The sequence below is a fragment of the Crocodylus siamensis genome, chromosome 6, assembly GCF_052110815.1.
Source record: "Crocodylus siamensis isolate JL-2025a chromosome 6, ASM5211081v1, whole genome shotgun sequence".
Classification (NCBI taxonomy): Eukaryota; Metazoa; Chordata; order Crocodylia; family Crocodylidae; genus Crocodylus; species Crocodylus siamensis.
Genome location: NC_143400.1, coordinates 55,714,352 through 55,732,768, shown reverse-complemented (window position 1 = coordinate 55,732,768; position 18,417 = coordinate 55,714,352). Strand labels below are relative to the sequence as shown.

Here is an 18,417-nt window from a genome sequence, read left to right as displayed (position 1 = left end):
TCTAATCTAAACCTACTCTCCAACAACTTGTGGCTGTTATTCCTTGTTATGCTAGGGGGTGCTAAGGGAAACAAGGTCTCTCTCAAACCCTTCTGGTCCCCCCTAGTGAGTTTACAGATGGTCACCAGGTCCCCCCTCCGCCTTCTCTTGTGAAGGCTGAACAGGTTCAGGTCCCGCAGTGTCTCATTGTAGGGTCTGCCTTGTAGTTCCCGGATCATTCAGGTGGCCCTCCTCTGGACCCTCTCAATGTTGTCCACATCCCTCCTGAAGTGGGGTGCACAGAACTGGACACAGTACTCCAGCTGTGGCCTGACCAGTGTTGCATAGAGGGGGAGAATCACCTCCTTGTCCCTGCTAGAGATGCACCTGTGGATGCATGACAAGGTCCGGTTAGCCCTGCCAACCATGACCTCACATTGTCAGCCCATGTTCATCTTGGAGTCAATAATGACTCCAAGATCCCTTTCTGCCCCCATGCTCTCAAGAAAGGAGTTTCGCATCTTATAAGTGTGCTGCTGGTTACTACTGCCAAAGTGCAGCACCCTGCACTTGTCAGTGTTGAAGCGCATCCTGTTTTTGCTAGCCCACCCCTGTAACCTATCCAAGTCTTGCTGCAGTCTTTCCCTCCCTACTAGTGTGCTTACCTCACCCCAAATTTTGGAATCATCAGCAAATTTAAACAGGGTGCTTTTCACCCCATCATCCAAATCGCTGATAAAGAGATTGAATAGCATGGGCCCAAGGATCGAGCCCTGGGGGACTCTGCTGCCCACTTCTTCCCAGGTTGAATATGACCCATCCACCACCACTCTCTGAGTGCGACCCTTCAGCCAATCTGCAATCCATCTGACTGTGTAGGCATCGATGCCACAGTCACCCAGTCACTTCTTCCAGCCAGCATGTAGGCTGAGAAGATGGCATGGTTGGAAGACTCCAGCCACATCCTGGGCTCCAGGCAGGCAGAGTAAAGCCCCTATTCTCTCATGCTGGGCTGCTCCTGGCTGGAGGTCCAGCACTGGGTCAAAGGGGTGGGTTCTCCCCCTGTGCCTTTCTTCAACTGGCCCAGAGGAGGGGGTGAGGCTGGGGGAATTGGTCATCTCCTGGCTCTCTGCATTGGTCAGCAGGCTGGGACATGTGCTCTATTCTCTCCCCACCCCAACACCCCTGTACTGGTATGGGCCACTGTGGGGGTCTGGCTGCGTTTCTGTTTGAAAAGTGAACATCAGTTCACTTGCTTATCAGTTCGATCTATGCAGTTTTGAGAAATCTGCAAAGATTGAATTGATTCAGTCTTGGACTTCTTGACTGTCTGTACTTAGCTTAGCAGAGCAATGACTTTAAGTGCATTTCTAGTAACTATAAGACAAATACAGGCTGATTTAGAATATGTTCATTTGTGCCTTACTATTTCTGGTGTGCATGTATATTTATACAGACATGCGTATACTAGCAAGTAGGGTTATCTGCAAAAGAGCCTTAAACTACGTGCACAGTCTTTGTTAAAGGACTTTCCTAACAAGTATGTCATTAAAATGTTCTGCATTGCTACAATAGCTGTCCAGTGAAATCATTAATAATGTTCTTACTATAATAAAATTAGGACGTAGAAATAGATCACTTTCCCCATTTAAAGGCTAATACCACAAAAAGGAGGGGCCATGAAATATGTCTCATCAAAAAAGGACACAAACTGACATAACACACAGTCAGACAATCCTGACATTTATGATGTTTAAAGACAATACAGCATTTAATATGTGGGCACTTTCTACGTAAGACAGTTGAGTATTACACCAAGGGACACTCCCATTGGATTCAGTAGGTCTAATACTGAGAGTAATTCTGACTACATTTTTCAAAATCTGGCCCTAAATTTAAATTTGAAATGTTAAATTCTGTTTCTTGTCTGTAAACATGGAAATCATTAATACAAATTATTTCTATATGTATTTGCATGGCACCTCACAGGTCTATGTACTGCTGATACACACTAGAAACAATAGTAATTTACCTGACAAAAACCAGTGAATTGTGATTGCATTACTGATTCTACCTTAAGTATTACAACAGCAAGTAATAATAGCTTGTTGCCACATGCAAGCCATTTAGTTTTACAACTAAATCACCTGCTTTCTTAGCTGTTTCATTCCACACATTGTTCCTAAGAAAGACTGTACAGTGTTTAGCTGTGCCACAAAACAGCTTATTCTAGTTGGTTGCCTCTTTCCTTGAAATGCACCCTAGGAAAGTTTCATAGCTGATTGAAAAAAACCTATACATTACTTGAATAGTGACAAGATTATTAAAATTTACAGCTGGGATAAGAGAATATCCATCATCTAACAAATCTATCAATAGAAGGAGGGGGTCATTCTGAAAAGAGTTGTGAGACATTTTTGCCTTCCTGAAGTCAGAGATTTTGTCACTGACCAGAATGTCACTCCTTATATATTGTTGTATTTCTGCAGTACTAAGATGATCATGTTTTAAAGCTTATACTGCAAGGCACATGTAAAATGGAAATAGTAAAGTTAGTCCATAGAAGTTAAATTGCAGCATTTTCTGATTTTTTTCATATGTAATTGTTCCACCTTAATGAAATCATAATCTAGTTTTTCTGGTAGAATATATTTTGAATGTCAGTCAGAACATATAGCCCCTGTTTTCAGAGCTGCCACCAAATGAAACGTATTCCACTGTTACTTTATATTTTCTGTTATTTCAAAACTACTTCAGGTCAAAACTCCATAAAATATAGCAGTCTCTGCAAACATGTCTGTTGCTGTAAATGGTGCCAAAACAGGGCATGGACAGCATGACCTGGCACTTCCTAGGGAATATGAAATACCTGTGGCACCTTACTTTGTAAGTGTACATCTTTGAAATAATGGAAACACTTTGCTTGGCAGTGTCATAGTACTTCTCCTGTTACACTTTTTTTTGGCATGACTTTATGGGAAATTACATTGCTTCTGGGAATACATCTGTACTTTGTGTACTCCACCTTGGGCTCTCCAGTTCATAAATCAGCTCTAAATTTTATCAAAGATGATGTCAGTTCATCTCTCACCTTTATTCCTTGGCCAAGACTCTCAAGAGAATTAATATCTAGACCTTCCTTGCAGGCCTGCAAACAGGAAATCACTTTCTGACTCTCAATTTTGCCTGGCCGGATAGTGAGGCTGGCAAGACTGCCATGGAAATACTGAGCAAATCTTGGTTTAGTGACTTCACCTCCTGCAAGAGAGGAAATAAAAAAATATAATTACACAAATACAAATCCCGATTTTCTAATGAATGAGCCTATTATTATTTTAACCTTATGCCAGGTACTGTGACTGAGCGAACAGAATCCTAACTAGAATAGGTTTTATATATTGTTGTGATGGAATTTAGAAACTTCACAGTGGGCACGTCTACATGAGATGCTTCACCAGGTGATAGACTAATTGCACAGTAAGACATCACTGTCTACACATACAGGTGCCTACTATTCAGTCAATTAGTTTACTGTCTGCTCTCACCCACAGCCACTGATGGGCCATAGAGGAAGCCACACTGGTGTCATCCTTGGTGCCGCACATCATGTCCTGGGGGCTCAGCTGGTTCCAGGATGAGACCACAAACCTCATTGCACTGTGGGACAAGGCCGAGCTCCAGAGACAGGTCACATGGAGTGAGTGTGCCAATGCCCACATCTGTGAGGGCCTGATTGGCCACACACAGAGCACGAGCATGACTGTTCAGCACACCAGTGCCACATAAAGGTCAAGGTCTTGCAGGAGCAGTGGGTCCATGTCACCAACCACAACTGCTGGTCAGGGGCTACCTGAAAAACCATGCCCTTTATACAGCAGCTGGATCACATCCTTGTGTTCTAGGCACAGCCATACCATGTTCTCCAGCACAGCCAGCCTGATGGAGCCTCCACACAGCCTGGCAGTGGCAGTAAGCTGTCATCAGGGGAGGGCCCTTCAGGACACCAAGAGTATGTCCCACTGCAGTCCCTACCCCAGCATCATCCAGTAGCTCTGGCAGTCCAGGCAAGTGCCTGTCCCACCAGCTCCGGGTGTGCAGCCCCACCCAGAAGGCCAGCCTGGGCACTTAGGGCCATAGTTGTTGTCCTCAACAACTCCAGTCCCTCGCCAGAGGGGAGTCCAGCTTGGCTAGCCAGGCACTGTGGCCTTGCAGCCCAGGACACCACTGGGAGCTGCATGTCTTTGCAGCCAGCAGGGATAGACTTAGGCTGCCAAGTATGCCTGGCAAGCCCCACATTGGGAGGAGGACCTTCCTCTCCTTGCTCCTGCCCCTGCCTTCCTCCCCACCTGGCCTGGCTGAGCTCCCTCATGGCTGCTGGAGTTTCTCCCCTACAGCACATGGAGGCAGAAGGCACAGTGCAAAATGTTACTGAGCAGCCAGTACCCCCTCGGCTATGCAGGCAAGGGCCACTCACACGTTGAGAAACATGTTGATGCTGGCGACAATGTTGTCCTCAGCTGTGGGGGGCAGAGATGCATAGCATAGCCACATATACCCCTCTGGGGGGCAGTAAACATTGTGGGGAAGCCTGGGCTTACCCACCATACCACTGAAGCTCAGGGTCCTGCACCAAGGTTTCAGGTGCACCTGAGGCACCATGGCAATAAGCAGCAGCTGGGTGTAGTGGGTCAGGCATTCCTCAGTCTGTGCAAACAGTTCATTGCAGCGCACCCATGACACTCTCACCAGAGGCGTGCTCAGGGTGTAGGGCATGTGTTGGGGGGTGGGCTGAGCTGCTCTGGTGGCACTCTGGGGGAAGGGCTGGGGTACAACCAGCTCTGCATCCCAGTTGGCTGAAAGCCCCTTCTCACTTGAGCTTGGGTGCCATGGGCCTGGTGGCAAGAGAGGACACTGCCTGGCCTGCAGGAGGAGAAGGGGGTGGGGTCTGGAGTACCTGCAGCAGGTGCTGCCAGGAGCCAAATCTGTCCTAGCCTGGGAAAGGGCTGGGAAAGGTAGGCTGCCTGCAGTAAGCACCCAGCAGCCCACCTACCCCTGTAGAACAAGTGGGGATGGGGGGCTCATCCAGTGGCTGGCCTACTTACCATTGTCTTTTGGCCCCTATGTGCACACGACCCCTGATCTGAAGCTGGGCAGCACACAAACCCCTGGTATACTGCATGTTATCTCAGAAATGTTGCAAGCTCTCACAAACAGCCTCTTCCTCCTGGTTCTGCAGGTCCAGCAGCTGGATACAGGGGAAATGCACCAGCTGTGTGTGTGATGCATCTTCAGGTTCATCACCATGTACTGGCTTCAGCAGTGGTGGACCCAGGACCAGACCCTGCTGCTGGCCTGGCTGGTTACTGTGTCAGAGGAATGTCTGGTGGATTTGCAGGCCTGGCATGTGGAGGATATTATGCGCAAGTAGCAGAGATACCAGGAGAGGACCAGGCATTCAGAGAGAGGCCACCATGCTGGACACCATCCTAGCCTCGGTGGTCACCTTCACCCTGCCCACTGCCCTGCCCACAATCCTAGCCCTGCCTGCCTCCACTGCCCAGCCACAAGCCCTCTAGTGGGCTTGGGTTGAAGTGCAGCAACACCTCCTGTGGCCAGGAGGTCTGGCCGAGGTGTTGCAATTTGCCCAGAGGGGATCCAACTGGCTGGTGTAGGGCCACATGAGCCAGGGTATGTAGGTTCCCTGATGAGGAGGGGGTGGGACCACCATTTGGTCTGGCACCCCTGGTGTGAAGTGCCCATTCTTCACTGAGGCTGGCAGGGCAGAGTTCTGAAAGATACAGGGATTGTGGGTGCTGCTAGCCCAGATGGTGCTCATGTTGGTGAAGGTACTCTGGGGGTCAATGATGGCCCAAAGCATGACAGAATGAAAGCCTGCTGGCTCTAGTAGGGGCGATCTCTATGGGGCAGGCAGGTGACAAACATGTGAGTCTCATTCACGGATCTGATACATCGGGAGAAGCCCAGGGCTTGGAACCCCAACACCAGCTTCAAGGTGTCATGGAACTGGAGCACGGTGTGGGCCAGCATGTTCTGGAGGGTGCCACAGACCTCTCTGGTGGTTGCCTTGCCCACACTGAAGAGGTGGCCAACATAGCACAGGCTGGCAGGCATGGTCAGCGATGGCCACCCAAGTCTCTGTGAACATGTTGGGGAGGCAGCCTCATGGTGGTGGCCTGTCACTCCAGGTGCAGGTGAAGCTTGTTGATGAGCTCCTGGAAGGTTGCCTGGGTCATCCAGAATGATTCTAGCCACTGCTCATTATCCCAGGTGCACTGAATGACATGCATCCACCAGTCCTGGATCACTGGGCAGGCCCACAGGAGCCCCAGAAGCTCATGTATGGCACCGGTGGTGGCATCTATGTGCACGTCACTGGCATCCCTGCTGGGGTTCAGGCAGAAGCCCAGGGGCTGAGTGGCAATAGTGTGGAGGCAGAAGGCATCAGACGCAATGGTGAGCCTGGCTACATGGCTATGCAGCACAGAGGGGCACGCAGGGCCAAGACAAACCTGAGCCAGGCGGTGGTTGCCACAGCGGCAAAACACAGTAAGCATGGTGACAAGCAGGAGCCCAGGGCATGGGTTGCTGTTCCCAGGGTCTTGAGGTGGAGTACCTATTGCATAGTAGACACAGGCTCTGGTGACAAAGTTGGTGAGGGATCTGCCAGCACACTGCAGACTGTTCCTGGCCAGAAATGCAGGTGCCCAGGGAGCACCATGCAGGGCTGCTTTTTAAAGAGTGGCATTGGCCCCAGGCAGCTGTGGCTGGAGCTTCTAGCTCCCCCTACCTGCTGCAGGGGGGCAGATCAGAGCCAGGGGAGGCCTGGATCAGGCTAGTGTCATGAGGAGCAAATCTGCTCCCAAATGGCTGCACATGTACATGCTTGCCCAGGGCGGTTTACTGTGCAGTAATTTATTACACAGTTAACCCATATAGAATTAATTTCATGTGTAGATGTGCCAAGTATTTAAGATTCTGCCAGTATTTCCATTGTTTTAAACTCCTATTTTCAGGGCCTTACAAATTAGCTTTAACAATTTCCTCTGGGTTGAAACAGCATACAGAAAATTCCTGCATTAAAATATAACTGTACGTGAATAAAAACTTTTGGCCCATTTTTAACATGAAATTTTGGCAGATTTTGGAAACCATTTTATGCTGGCATAGATTGAACATGGATTTTAGAATATCTTGAAGGAAAATATATTTATTTGTAGGGTACATGTTTTCCCATTATTGTGAATATATTTCCATCATAATTGTCACTGGGAATATGCATTTCTTTGAAGGAAAAAAAAAAAGAACTGATGGAAGATTAGGTATACAATGTTAATTAAAAATAGACTTTGCCTAGAAGTTTATCTTAACCAGAAAGTAACAAGAGTGTTTTCTTACCTTGCACCTGCAAACAAAAATGAGGACAAGAGAAAAAGATGGGGTTAGCAGTATGTTCTGGAAGTCAGTGGAATTAATCTTTGTGGAACTAAGGCCTCTGACAGATGTTAGACTTAAGACATGAGTAATCATGTAAGTACTAAATCAGCCATACAATAATGCAATTAAAACACTGATAAAACAGGGAATAAGCCACAAAGCTATTACACAACATATGTGTAATAACTTTGACCCCCAGCACACATTCAATTAAAGGTGGATGGGATCTGACCCATGACCTCACTGATCTCACTTCTTGCCATCTTACATGATCATGACCCCAGATCCCACTACACAGATATCTGTTCTTAGATCTCATTGAGCTACTTACCCAACTCCCACAAACATGTGAAGGAAAGAGATAGTTTCTCAGGATTCAAATCAAACAGAGTTTCAGAAATCAACATCATAAATTATAGCCAGAAGTCTAGTGTAACTGTGAGATGTGTTGAAATAATACAGTCAATCCAGTACGTTAGCAGGTTAATATGCCTCTAAGGTGTGTTAAAGGGATAGTACTATTTTAGCGGTGAATAATTAAAACGTTGACATCCATGCATGAAGAAAACTGAAGCTATTAAACGGGGTCTTGTAATTAGTGAAGATTGTCTTTTCTGTTCTGGGTACATTTCTGGGACTTATGGTCACAGAAACAAGTGGTTAGTTTAGTACAAACAAGTTACTGCACTTCAACTAGCTTACCTCCTAGTTTAATAGGCAATGTACTACGACCATAGCACAATGCTGGAGCAATCCAACTGAGAGTCGCTAAACAGTACTTTGATGTTAAAGCTTGCTGACCCCGAGCTACCTCAGAGTGAAAGCACTACTTAGCTGAATTTCATAGAATCATACAAAATTAGGGTTGGAAGGGACCTCAAGAAGTCATCTAGTCCAACCCCCTGCTCAAAGCAACACCAGCCCCAACTAGGTCATCCCAGCCAATGCTTTGTCTACCTGGCTCTAAAAAACCTCTAAGGATGAAGATTTCAGAATCTCTCTGGGTAGCCTGTTCTAGTACTTCACCACCCTCTTAGAGAGCAAGTTGCTTCCTAATATCTAACCTAAACTTCCCTTGCTCCAACTTGAGAACATTGTTCCTTGTTTTGTCACTTGCCACCATGGCCAACAGTCTAGCTCCATCCTCTTTGGAAACACACTTCAGGTAGTCAAAGGCTGCTATTAAATCCCTTCTCAGTTTTCTCTTCTCCAGGCTAAATAAGGCCAGTTTGCTCAGCACCAGTCCACAAACCGTACTTGTTGCTCTCCGCGGGACTCTCCAATTTGTCTACATGCTTTCTGGAGCAAGGGGCCCAAAACTGGACACAGTACTCCATATATGGCCTCACTAGGGCTGAATAGAGGAGAATAATCAATCACTTCCCTCGATCTGCTGGCAACACTCCTAATAATGGAGTCCAGTATGCCATTAGCCTTCTTTGCAACAAGAGTACATGTTGGCTCATATTCACTTCATTGTCCACTGTAAACCCCAGGTCCTTATCTGCAGAGGTGCTGCTTAGCCAGTTGGTCCCCACTCCACTGGTGCATGGGATTGTTCTGTTCTAAGTGAAGGAATTTGCACTTGTCCTTGCTGAACCTCAGAAAAACTGTTTTGGTCTAATACTCCAATTTGTCACGGTCACACTAAATCCTAGCCCTACTCTCCAACATGTCTACTATTTCCCCAAGCTTGGTGTCATCTGCAAACTTGTTTAGGGTGCTTTCAATCCCATCTTCCAGATCATTGATGATGATATTGAACAGAACTGGCCCCAGGACTGACCCCTGTGGCACTTCACTTGATACCAGTTACCAGCCAAACACTTAGCCATTGATTATCAACCTCTGAGCCTGACGATCCAGCCAATTTTCTATGGACCTTACAGTCCATATATCCATCCCATACTTCCTTAGCTTGCTTGTAAGAATGTTGTGGGATACAGTGTCAAAAACCTTGCTAAAGTCAAGGTATATCACATCCACTGCTTTCCCTGCATCCACAGAGCCAGTCATCTTATTATGGAAGGCAATCAAGTTGGTTAGGCATGACTTGCCCTTGATGAATCCATGCTGACTGTTCCTAATCCCCTTATCCTCAGAGGAGAAAGCTGACAATTTGTTTGTGTGAACTAGGGTTAAGATCAGGGCAGATCTTGAATTATATCCTGAGCTAGAAATATAGTGCAGAAAGGCCTCTAAACATTGATGCCTAAAGCTCTGAAAACTACCTCTCTTCCTACAACATTTGCCTGCTATGGAAGAGGCCAAAATTACACACGGAAATACACATTATTATAATGAGAAACAAGAAAAAATTTTATAAGCAGAGGTTACCATACTCAGATTCATGACAGCAGACATGGTGCTCATAGGTGCTTTCTTTTGCTTAAAGATCATTACCCTCTAACATATTCAATGGCATCATAGAACATATCACGCCACTATGTACTCCAGTCAAACTTGTTTCAGTGATTTTTTTCTAATTAACCAATCTGTCCACCACCTAGAAAAAATTCCAATGGATCAATTTTTACAGGTATTTTTATGAGATAAGGACCTGGGGATTACAAAACCTTCATTTCTTCAACAGCCCAGCTGAGAACTAGTTCCTACCATACATTATGCCCTTCTGGCATTTACCAAGGTAATTATCTATGGAAAATGGCTAACACGCCATGAACACATTAGTTCTACAAAAACTTCTTATAACTGGACTATCTCTAAATTCCTCTCCAATGTCTGCATCTCCATGATGAGAGCAGCACTGAATGCAATTAACACAACCAATGTATCAAGATTTGAAGATTTATATTCTTAGTACTTGGCACATTTCTTAGAAGAGCAAGTTTCAAGGGCTCTGGCTAAACCCTCAGTGTTGATCCTGGAGTTTAACTTTAGAATCCTATACCAAGAGCCTGGCTGTGATCTGAATTGTTCTCACGTGATGCAGAATGAGAGGTGAATCCCAGAAAACTAAAAGATTTAAAGATGACAACCATTTCATTGAATGGTATCAGAAATTAAACTGCAAGTTAGTGCAGAGATTTCAGAACAGATGAATTCTGCTCACAGGGACATGGTAAGTGGGCAGATGCATTTTGTACCAGATGGAGCTTCTGGACAGACTTCAAGGAGACACGTGGCAATAACAAGGGTGATCTGCAGTGGTCTTGTCTGTAGGTGACAACAGTAAAGATGATAATTGTAAAGTAAGCAATATAGACAAATTGTAAAAATAGTGAATCTACCAGCTAGATTATGCCCCTGTATTCCATAACTGTTACTATTTACCTTCAGGATTCAGGTCCTTCACTTTATAGTGGTCATTGTAGTCATTTGCCACATTCTTAATGATCAGTTTCAGCCTCTTGACAAATGCTGAAATGCAGGCATTTGCAAGCAGGGCCAATGAGACTAAAAAAGCTGTTTAATAATCCATAGAGTAGGATGTAGAGAATATGAAAAAAATAACATTTGCCCTCATCTTTCTCTACTTGAGCAGCTTGAATGTTTCACTGTGGAGGTCCTCCTTGATATTCTCTAACTAGGCCTGATACTTCTAGTGATAGAAGATATAGAAACATCCACGATAAAGCCAAAACTAAATTGTGACTTTATTACCATTTATCATTTATGTATCAAACAACAACTGATGATAACTCATACAAGATAAATATAAGATAATATATTGTGCCAAAAAAATTTACAGCATGCTACTGAAAACTGGTTTACAGGCAATTACAAAATGACTGTGTAGAACTGTTACACTTTCTCAGGTATGTAATTCTTGCTTTAAAAGTTTACTGTCCTGCTGAGACTCAGTAAGATTCCTAGCTTTATATGGTTTCTCCACTACTATTAAGATATTGCTGTACTGCAAATTTGCATTTGTCAAGTGCAGGAAATTGGTAGAGATGTACAAGTGTCCAAGGGGATACAAAGAACATTTTCCCATTTTATCTTTCTTTGGTAAGATCAGTTTAAAATAGCAGTGCACATGATGGCACACAGCTTCAATTATCAGTGGAATTAACAATTCCAAAGGGAATGAAGAAGGCTGGGCAGCAGAAAGACCATGTGTCCCCGATTATGAACTGGCTTGTAGAACTGGCTAGATAGCAAGAACATGCTTCTTTCCTATGGGATGAAGCAATGACTGTACTTGATACCGGAGAGTTTCAGGAGATATTGTAAGTTTGCATGACTCTCAAAGTGTAAAACCAGAACCCCAAAAGGTTACTTCTAATGAAAGATGATATGATAGTTTCCTAAAATAATTTATTAGAATTCTCCGGGGATGTACAACTTCCAGAAACATCAACAATACTTATAAATATGCTCAAGTAATACACTGGTGGCCATATATAATGCTCTTAAGGCATTTTTACATGTGCTCCAGGGGTGGAGGGTAGGGGGGAGGGCTTTAATTAGAGTGGCTCTGAGAGCCACTCTAGTTAAAGCACTGCAGCGTTTCTTGTATCAGACTCGGTTAATCGAATCTTCTCCAAAATGCTATAATTACATCATGTCAGAGCAGCCTCATGGCACATCTACAGGTACCCTTAGTGCCTATATAGACATACAAATAAGTCAGAATGTGCTGATGTATTCTATACACTACAGGAACACATACTTATGGATAACTGGATCGCAAAGAGCTAGGTACAAAAGGATATAAAAGCTATTATTATGCCTTTACATACAAACATCACAATACAGCATCTGCAAAATTAAGCTTCAGTTCCTTAGTCTGACATGGTGATTCAATTAAACTTTACATTACTGGGGGGAAAAGCAAAAATATGAATCAAGTCCTTTCTGTTTGTTTTCACTTAGAGTTGGTGACAATAAGATGCTGATTGATATATTGTTAATACATCAAGACCCGGAATAACCTGAGGGTGGAACTGCTGATTGCTATTAGAGAGGTCCTAGACATTGGTGATGAAAATCAATCCAAATGTTCTCAGCTTCTCCTATTCCGTCTTCATTCTTCTTGATTGTGTGTGTGTGTGTGTGTGTGTGTGTGTGTGTGTGTGTATGTACTTGTAGACTGTAGGGCAACAGATCCACAATATTATTCATATGCTGAAAAGGCACTATACATTTATATTTTAATCTAAACAGCATTTACTTGGGTTCCCAAACACCTGGCAGATACAGACATGAATTAGACCCATACCAAATAGAGGTCATGTGAACTGGCTTTGGGAGGCATCTGAAAGAGTAGGAAAAGTACATGAGTGTTCTCTATATAAGAATGTCCACTAGCTACTGCCAATGGAGTTTGTATTATTAATATAGCCAGAGAGATCCTAACTCCGATATTCTGAGGTAGCCAGAAACAGTTTTCCCTTCCTGTATTTGTACCACATTCTTTCTGTCCTAGCATAAACTTTGCCAGTCACCTGTGGTCTTGCTGAGTTTTAGACCAGTGCAGAAAAGAATTTATACCATCAATGAGTGGCAGATTCTTGCTCTGCATCTGTAACAGCTACAACCACTTACACAAATGGTACATGATATTTTTAGGTCATGCTACTTGGCCGAGGACATTTGTATAGCACATGCGGTTCCCTCAGTAGTTTTTTGTAATTGAAAATGGAATAAGAAGGTCCAGAGAAAAGGTCTTCAGGGGATAGATGTCAAGTAATAAGCCTTCCATTCTAGCTGAGTAACACATCTTCCAGGTGCACATAGGAAACTACAACCAAATAGCAAATGTAATCAGAAAAAGGAGTAGAACTGAAATTCTTTACAAGTCATCAGATAAAACAATCTGGATCATAAACATTTAGTACAGTTTACAGCTTTGAACTATCTGAGCCCAGCCAAATTAGAACAAATTTTACAACAGTCTACAGAAGGTCAAAAAAACCCACCCCCCATAAAAATCAAATTAAGAACAAATAAAACAATATGGTAATAAGCTGATGAACCTGGATAACAAAATACTTAAAGTGGAAAACTGAAGAGCAGTGGCAGTTCAGAGAAATGTTCAGTTCTGTCCATTGGAAGTAAAAAAAACTGAAGGATTCTTTGTGGCTCTGCCAGATTATTCATACAAATCTGAAGCCTGCAAAACAATTCTCCTTGGGCTCAAAACCCAAGATTTAGCACCATCTGCTTCTACTTGCTCCTTTGCCTCATTGTTTGGACTCAAAGTTTAAAGTCATGGCAAGAAGTCTATCCTTTAAACAGAAACAAGATGAGCTTACAGTATAATTCAGGATAAATACTGACCTATCCTGTTTCCTCAGATGATCAAGGTATGACCCCAAAGACTCAGTACAAAGCAATTACTCTTCAACCAAGAATCTTGTTCAGTGAGCACCACATTTTTTTAACCTGTCCATGCTCTGATGTGGAAGCTTGGGTCACCAAGTGGCTCCACATGCCTTCAGATTTGAAAGTACTACTCAAACAACTGGATAACCATGAGAACATATGATGTCAATCTCCTATGAACAACACACATTCTAACCTGTATACGCACAAGAAAGACATGTTCTACTCTTTCAGAAAGGCAGGTTTTTGCTGAAATAAATTATGAAGTATACTAAGATTTTGTAGCTTCTCACAGCTAATATATCCATCAAAAGTGATGTCAACCAAAACAAAATTCAGTCAGTGTATAATTTCTGTATTATGTTTCTAAAAGCAAATCACAATCCATGCTAAATTAATTAATGTTGCAGGCAGAATCACTGCACTATAATCCTACTCCCTGAAAAACATCCCAGAGCTGGTGTACACTGACTATAACAGATAATAAATTAGATAAGAGGCATGTATCTACACTGAATTAACCATGTATTTAAACACTGATTCAACTCTCACAGAACATACCCACCTCAGTTAAACTACATGTTCTGATTCTACTTTGTTATGTAAAGTATCTTGTTTGGTCATAACGTGATAAAAAGAAAAATACAGAGACTCGCCTGATAGAGTATTAAATGCTTTTGGGTACATACATTCTGGGTTAAGTCTTCCACTGCAGTTCATAATTGCTTGGCACATCAGGAAAAAGAAGGGCATCTGAGTGCTTTTATCTCCACACTGATCCCATGTTGGAGTAACCTAAGATCTGTTTTAATACATCTCAGCTGGTATTTCATCCCAAAATACCAAGTACTAGTTGGAGATAGATGCTACGCACCATAGTCAACCATCTATTCTATGTTAGGCTCATGGAATATGAGGAACACTGGTGAAAACCCTAGCTGGAGAAATGCATGCAGTTTCTTTTCTTGATGGGGTAGGGAATCTGACTGTTACTGGTCCTAGTCTGCCTATTTTCATGTAGATTTTAAAATATGTACAGTGCTTTATATAATTAGAAGTAGGTTCTCATGCTCCATACAGGATTAGAGTTAAGACTGATGTTTTTATTTGAAGGCAAACTTACTGACAAATTATTCTCTAACAATTCTTGGGATTTGCAGGGGAGAGAAAATAAATAAAATAAAGAATTAAAAAATTAAAAAATAAATACAGAATTAAAAAAACCCACCACAGAACTGCTGGAGTGATTGTTTTCTGTTTATGATTGCTTGATTGGTGACAGGCCTGTTCTAGAGAACTCTCCTTTCCCTAAATATATAGTGCAGCCAATATAAGTTAATTACCTCATCTATGGTGTCTAAGACATCAGAATACGATATTGAGAATAATGACTTTCAGCTATGGGAAACTACAGTATAACCTTGTGACAGTAATTAACTTGTGTAACCATTTTCCTGACAAGAGTTGGGGTATAATACATAAAAAACAATCAGCCCCTGAAGAAATTATGAAATTGAGACCTTATCTTTTCAAAGGAACCTAGATGAAGTTCATAGTCTGTGGTGCAAAGGGCTGATTAGATTACCAAGTCTTATAACTTCCTCATTTTTCTGTCTTTGCTACAGAATGATCACTAGCGTCCAGGGGATCAAAGTGAGAACCTATAAGCCTCGGTTTAATGGAAGAAATTTTTCACTTTGCAAGAGGGTTCATTTGCTACATCCCGAGACAACTGATTCTCAATTTAATGATCCCACTAAGAACTTTTTGCTAAGGCTGGCTGCTACAAAATATAACTGTAACCTCACTTGCTTTTAATTTGCTTAAGAAGACATAACACGATTGCAAAAGCTAAAAAGGAGAGCAGTAGTGTGGGTGGGAAGATACAGGATGATTTAGTTGTTAAAAAGAAGCACTGGGGCTAAGTACAGACATTCAAAAGCCCGAGCCTGAATCAATTCAATCTTTGCAGGCTACTCTAACCTGTGTAGATTAAACCAGCAAGCAAGTGAGTAGACATTCACTTTTGATTCTGGAAATACAGCCACATGCCTGTAGTGGCTCAGGCTAGGAAACAGGAGGCACTACACTGAGGGCCCCCTCCCCGCCCCCCCCCCCCCCCGCCCTTCTGCAGTGGCTGAAAGGCTGAGGAAAGCTGAGCTGAGGGTGGGGTGGGCATGGCCAGGCCCTGGCAGGCTGATTGGGGAGGGGTTGCATGGTCCCCATTTGGGGTGTACCTGGAGAGGGAAGGGGGAAGCAGACCCTGCTAGGCATTTCCCACCCTATACCTCATTGCTGGAGTGGCAGGAGGTGCAGCCAGCCCTGGCAGCAATCTCAAGTGAATGGGGGATGGATGGATGGGGGTTGAATTCTCCCCCTCCTGCCCTGTCCCACCAGGACAGATCCCAGCCAGGGTTTGCCAGGCAGGGGCACAGCATCCCCTGTCAGGCATTTCACCCTGCTTGCTGCTGGAGTGGCAGGGGGTATGGCTAGCCCTGGCAGCAGCTCAGGCAAATGGGGGGATGGACGTGGATTTAATTCACACCCTCCCTTCCCTGTCCCACTGCCATAGACCCCAGCTGGGATCTGTCAGGTAGGGGCACAGCAGCCCATCAAGCATTTTGCTCAACTCACCGCTGGAGCGGGGGGGTGTGGTCAGCCCCAGCAGCAACTGCAAGCAAATAGGGGCCTCCCCCCATTTGCTTGAGGCTGCTGCCACGGCTGGCCACTTCCCCTTCTCCCCCCACTCCAGCAGCGAGAGTGGGGGGATGCCTGACACTGAAGTAATGGATGCAGTGAAGTCAAGGGATGTGGTTGTCATGGGTGACCTAAACTACCCAAACATCTTCTGGGAGGAGCAATCAGTCAGGTCTGACTGCTCGCATAGGTTCCTAGCCGAGATACAGGACCTCTACCTAAACCAAGAGATGCAAAGTCCCACCAGGGGAAATGTCTTGCTGGACTTGGTCCTTGCCACAGGCGGTGACCTGGTGAGGGGTCTGTGGGTACTAGACCACCTGGGTGACAGTGGTCATCGCCTGCTGGAATTTACTATCTAGCACAAGGTGGTGATAGCAAGTAGCAAGGCAGAGGTCCTCGACTTCAGGAAGGCCAACTTCTGTAAATGAAGAAGGTTAGTAGGAGAGGCATTGGGGTCTCCGAGCTTCAATGAGATGGGAGTCCAAGATGGGTGGTTGTTCATCAAGGAGATGATCCTCCATGCTCAAAGGGAGTCAGTCCCAATGTGCACCAAGGGAAACAAAAGTGCTAAGAAGCCCCCATGGCTCAGCAAAGGCATCCACGGATGCCTGAGGGCAAAAAAGGAGGCATACAAACAGTGGAAGCAAGGGGCTATCACCAAAGAGAATTACACTTCCATTGCTCAGGACTGCAGGGAAGCTGTTATGAAGGCCAAGGCAGACATGGAGCTAGGGCTAGCAACCACAATTAAGCATAATAAAAAGTTATTTTTCAAATACATAGGAAGTAAAAAGAAGGCACCAGGTAACATGGGGCCCCTACAGGACAGGCTTGGCAATCTGGTGATTGCAACAAACAAAAAAACTGACCTCTTTAACAAATTATTTGCCTCCATATTCCTGAACACAGACTGGAACATCTCCCGTACTAGAACTGTGGACAGACCCAGGAGAGGCACCACCATGCCTGGGGTCAGAAACAACCTAGTTAGGGAAATTTTGGAGGGGCTGGATGTGTTTAAATCAGTAGGTTCAGATGCCCTTCACCTGAGGGTGCTGAGGAAATTGGTGGAGGTCATAGCAGGGCCCCTGGCACAGCTCTATGAGGATCTTGGAGTCATTGTTGACTCCTGGATGAACATCAGCCACCAATGTGAGGAAGAGGTCAGTAAGGCTAACCACACCTTGTCGTACATCTACAGATGCATCACAAACAGGTCCAGGGAGGTGATCCTTCCCCTCTATGCAGCATTGGTCAGGCCACATTTGGAGTACTGCATCCAGTTCTGGGCGCCGCACTGGAAGGATGAAAGGGTCCAGAGGAGGGCCACTTGCATGGTCAAGGGGCAGCAGGGTAGGCCCAATGAAGAGAGGCTAAAGGGCCTGAACCTATTCAGCCTCCAGAAGAGAAGGCTAAAGGGGATCTGGTGGCCATTTACAAACTCATCAGGGGGGCCAGTGGGAATTGGGGGGAAGCTCTGTTCTCCCAGGCACCACCAGGGGTTACTAGGAATAACATCCACAGATTGTTAGAGAGCAGGTTCAGGCTGGACATCAGAAGACATTACTTTACAGTTAGGGTTGCCAGGCTCTGGAATGGGCTCCCAAGGAGGTGGTACTCTCTCCTGCCTTGGGGGTCTTCAACAGGAGGTTGGACAGATATTTGGCTAGGGTGATATGATCCCAGCACCCGTTCCTGCCTGGGGCAGGGGATCAGACCTGATGATCTGTTTAGGTCCCTTCTGACCCTAAGTACTATGATACTATGATAGGGGCTGCTGTGCCCCAGCCAGGTAGGCCCTGCCTGGGGTGCCCCAGAGGAAGAGGGTAGGGAGTGGGGCATAAACCAGCTCCCTGTCCCCTTTGCCTCATGGGGCCATGATGGCCAGTATCTAGCCACACCTTCTCCCCTGACACTGGAACGGCCAGGGTGAAGGGACCTGACAGAGGCTGCTATGTCCTGGCAGGCCAGGCAGACCCCAGCTGGGGTGGG

General features: G+C 44.9%; 1 protein-coding gene across 2 annotated transcripts in view; it reads right to left on the bottom strand.

Annotated features, from left to right (window-relative positions):
• CLSTN2 (calsyntenin 2) overlaps window positions 1–18,417 on the bottom strand; it is an 840,356-nt gene that overhangs the window by 33,313 nt on the left and 788,626 nt on the right. For both annotated transcript variants that reach the window (XM_090056008.1, XM_090056009.1), the window contains one exon: window positions 3,071–3,237. In XM_090056008.1, the coding sequence (XP_089912134.1) occupies window positions 3,071–3,237 (167 nt within the window). The remainder of the gene's footprint in view (window positions 1–3,070; window positions 3,238–18,417) is intronic.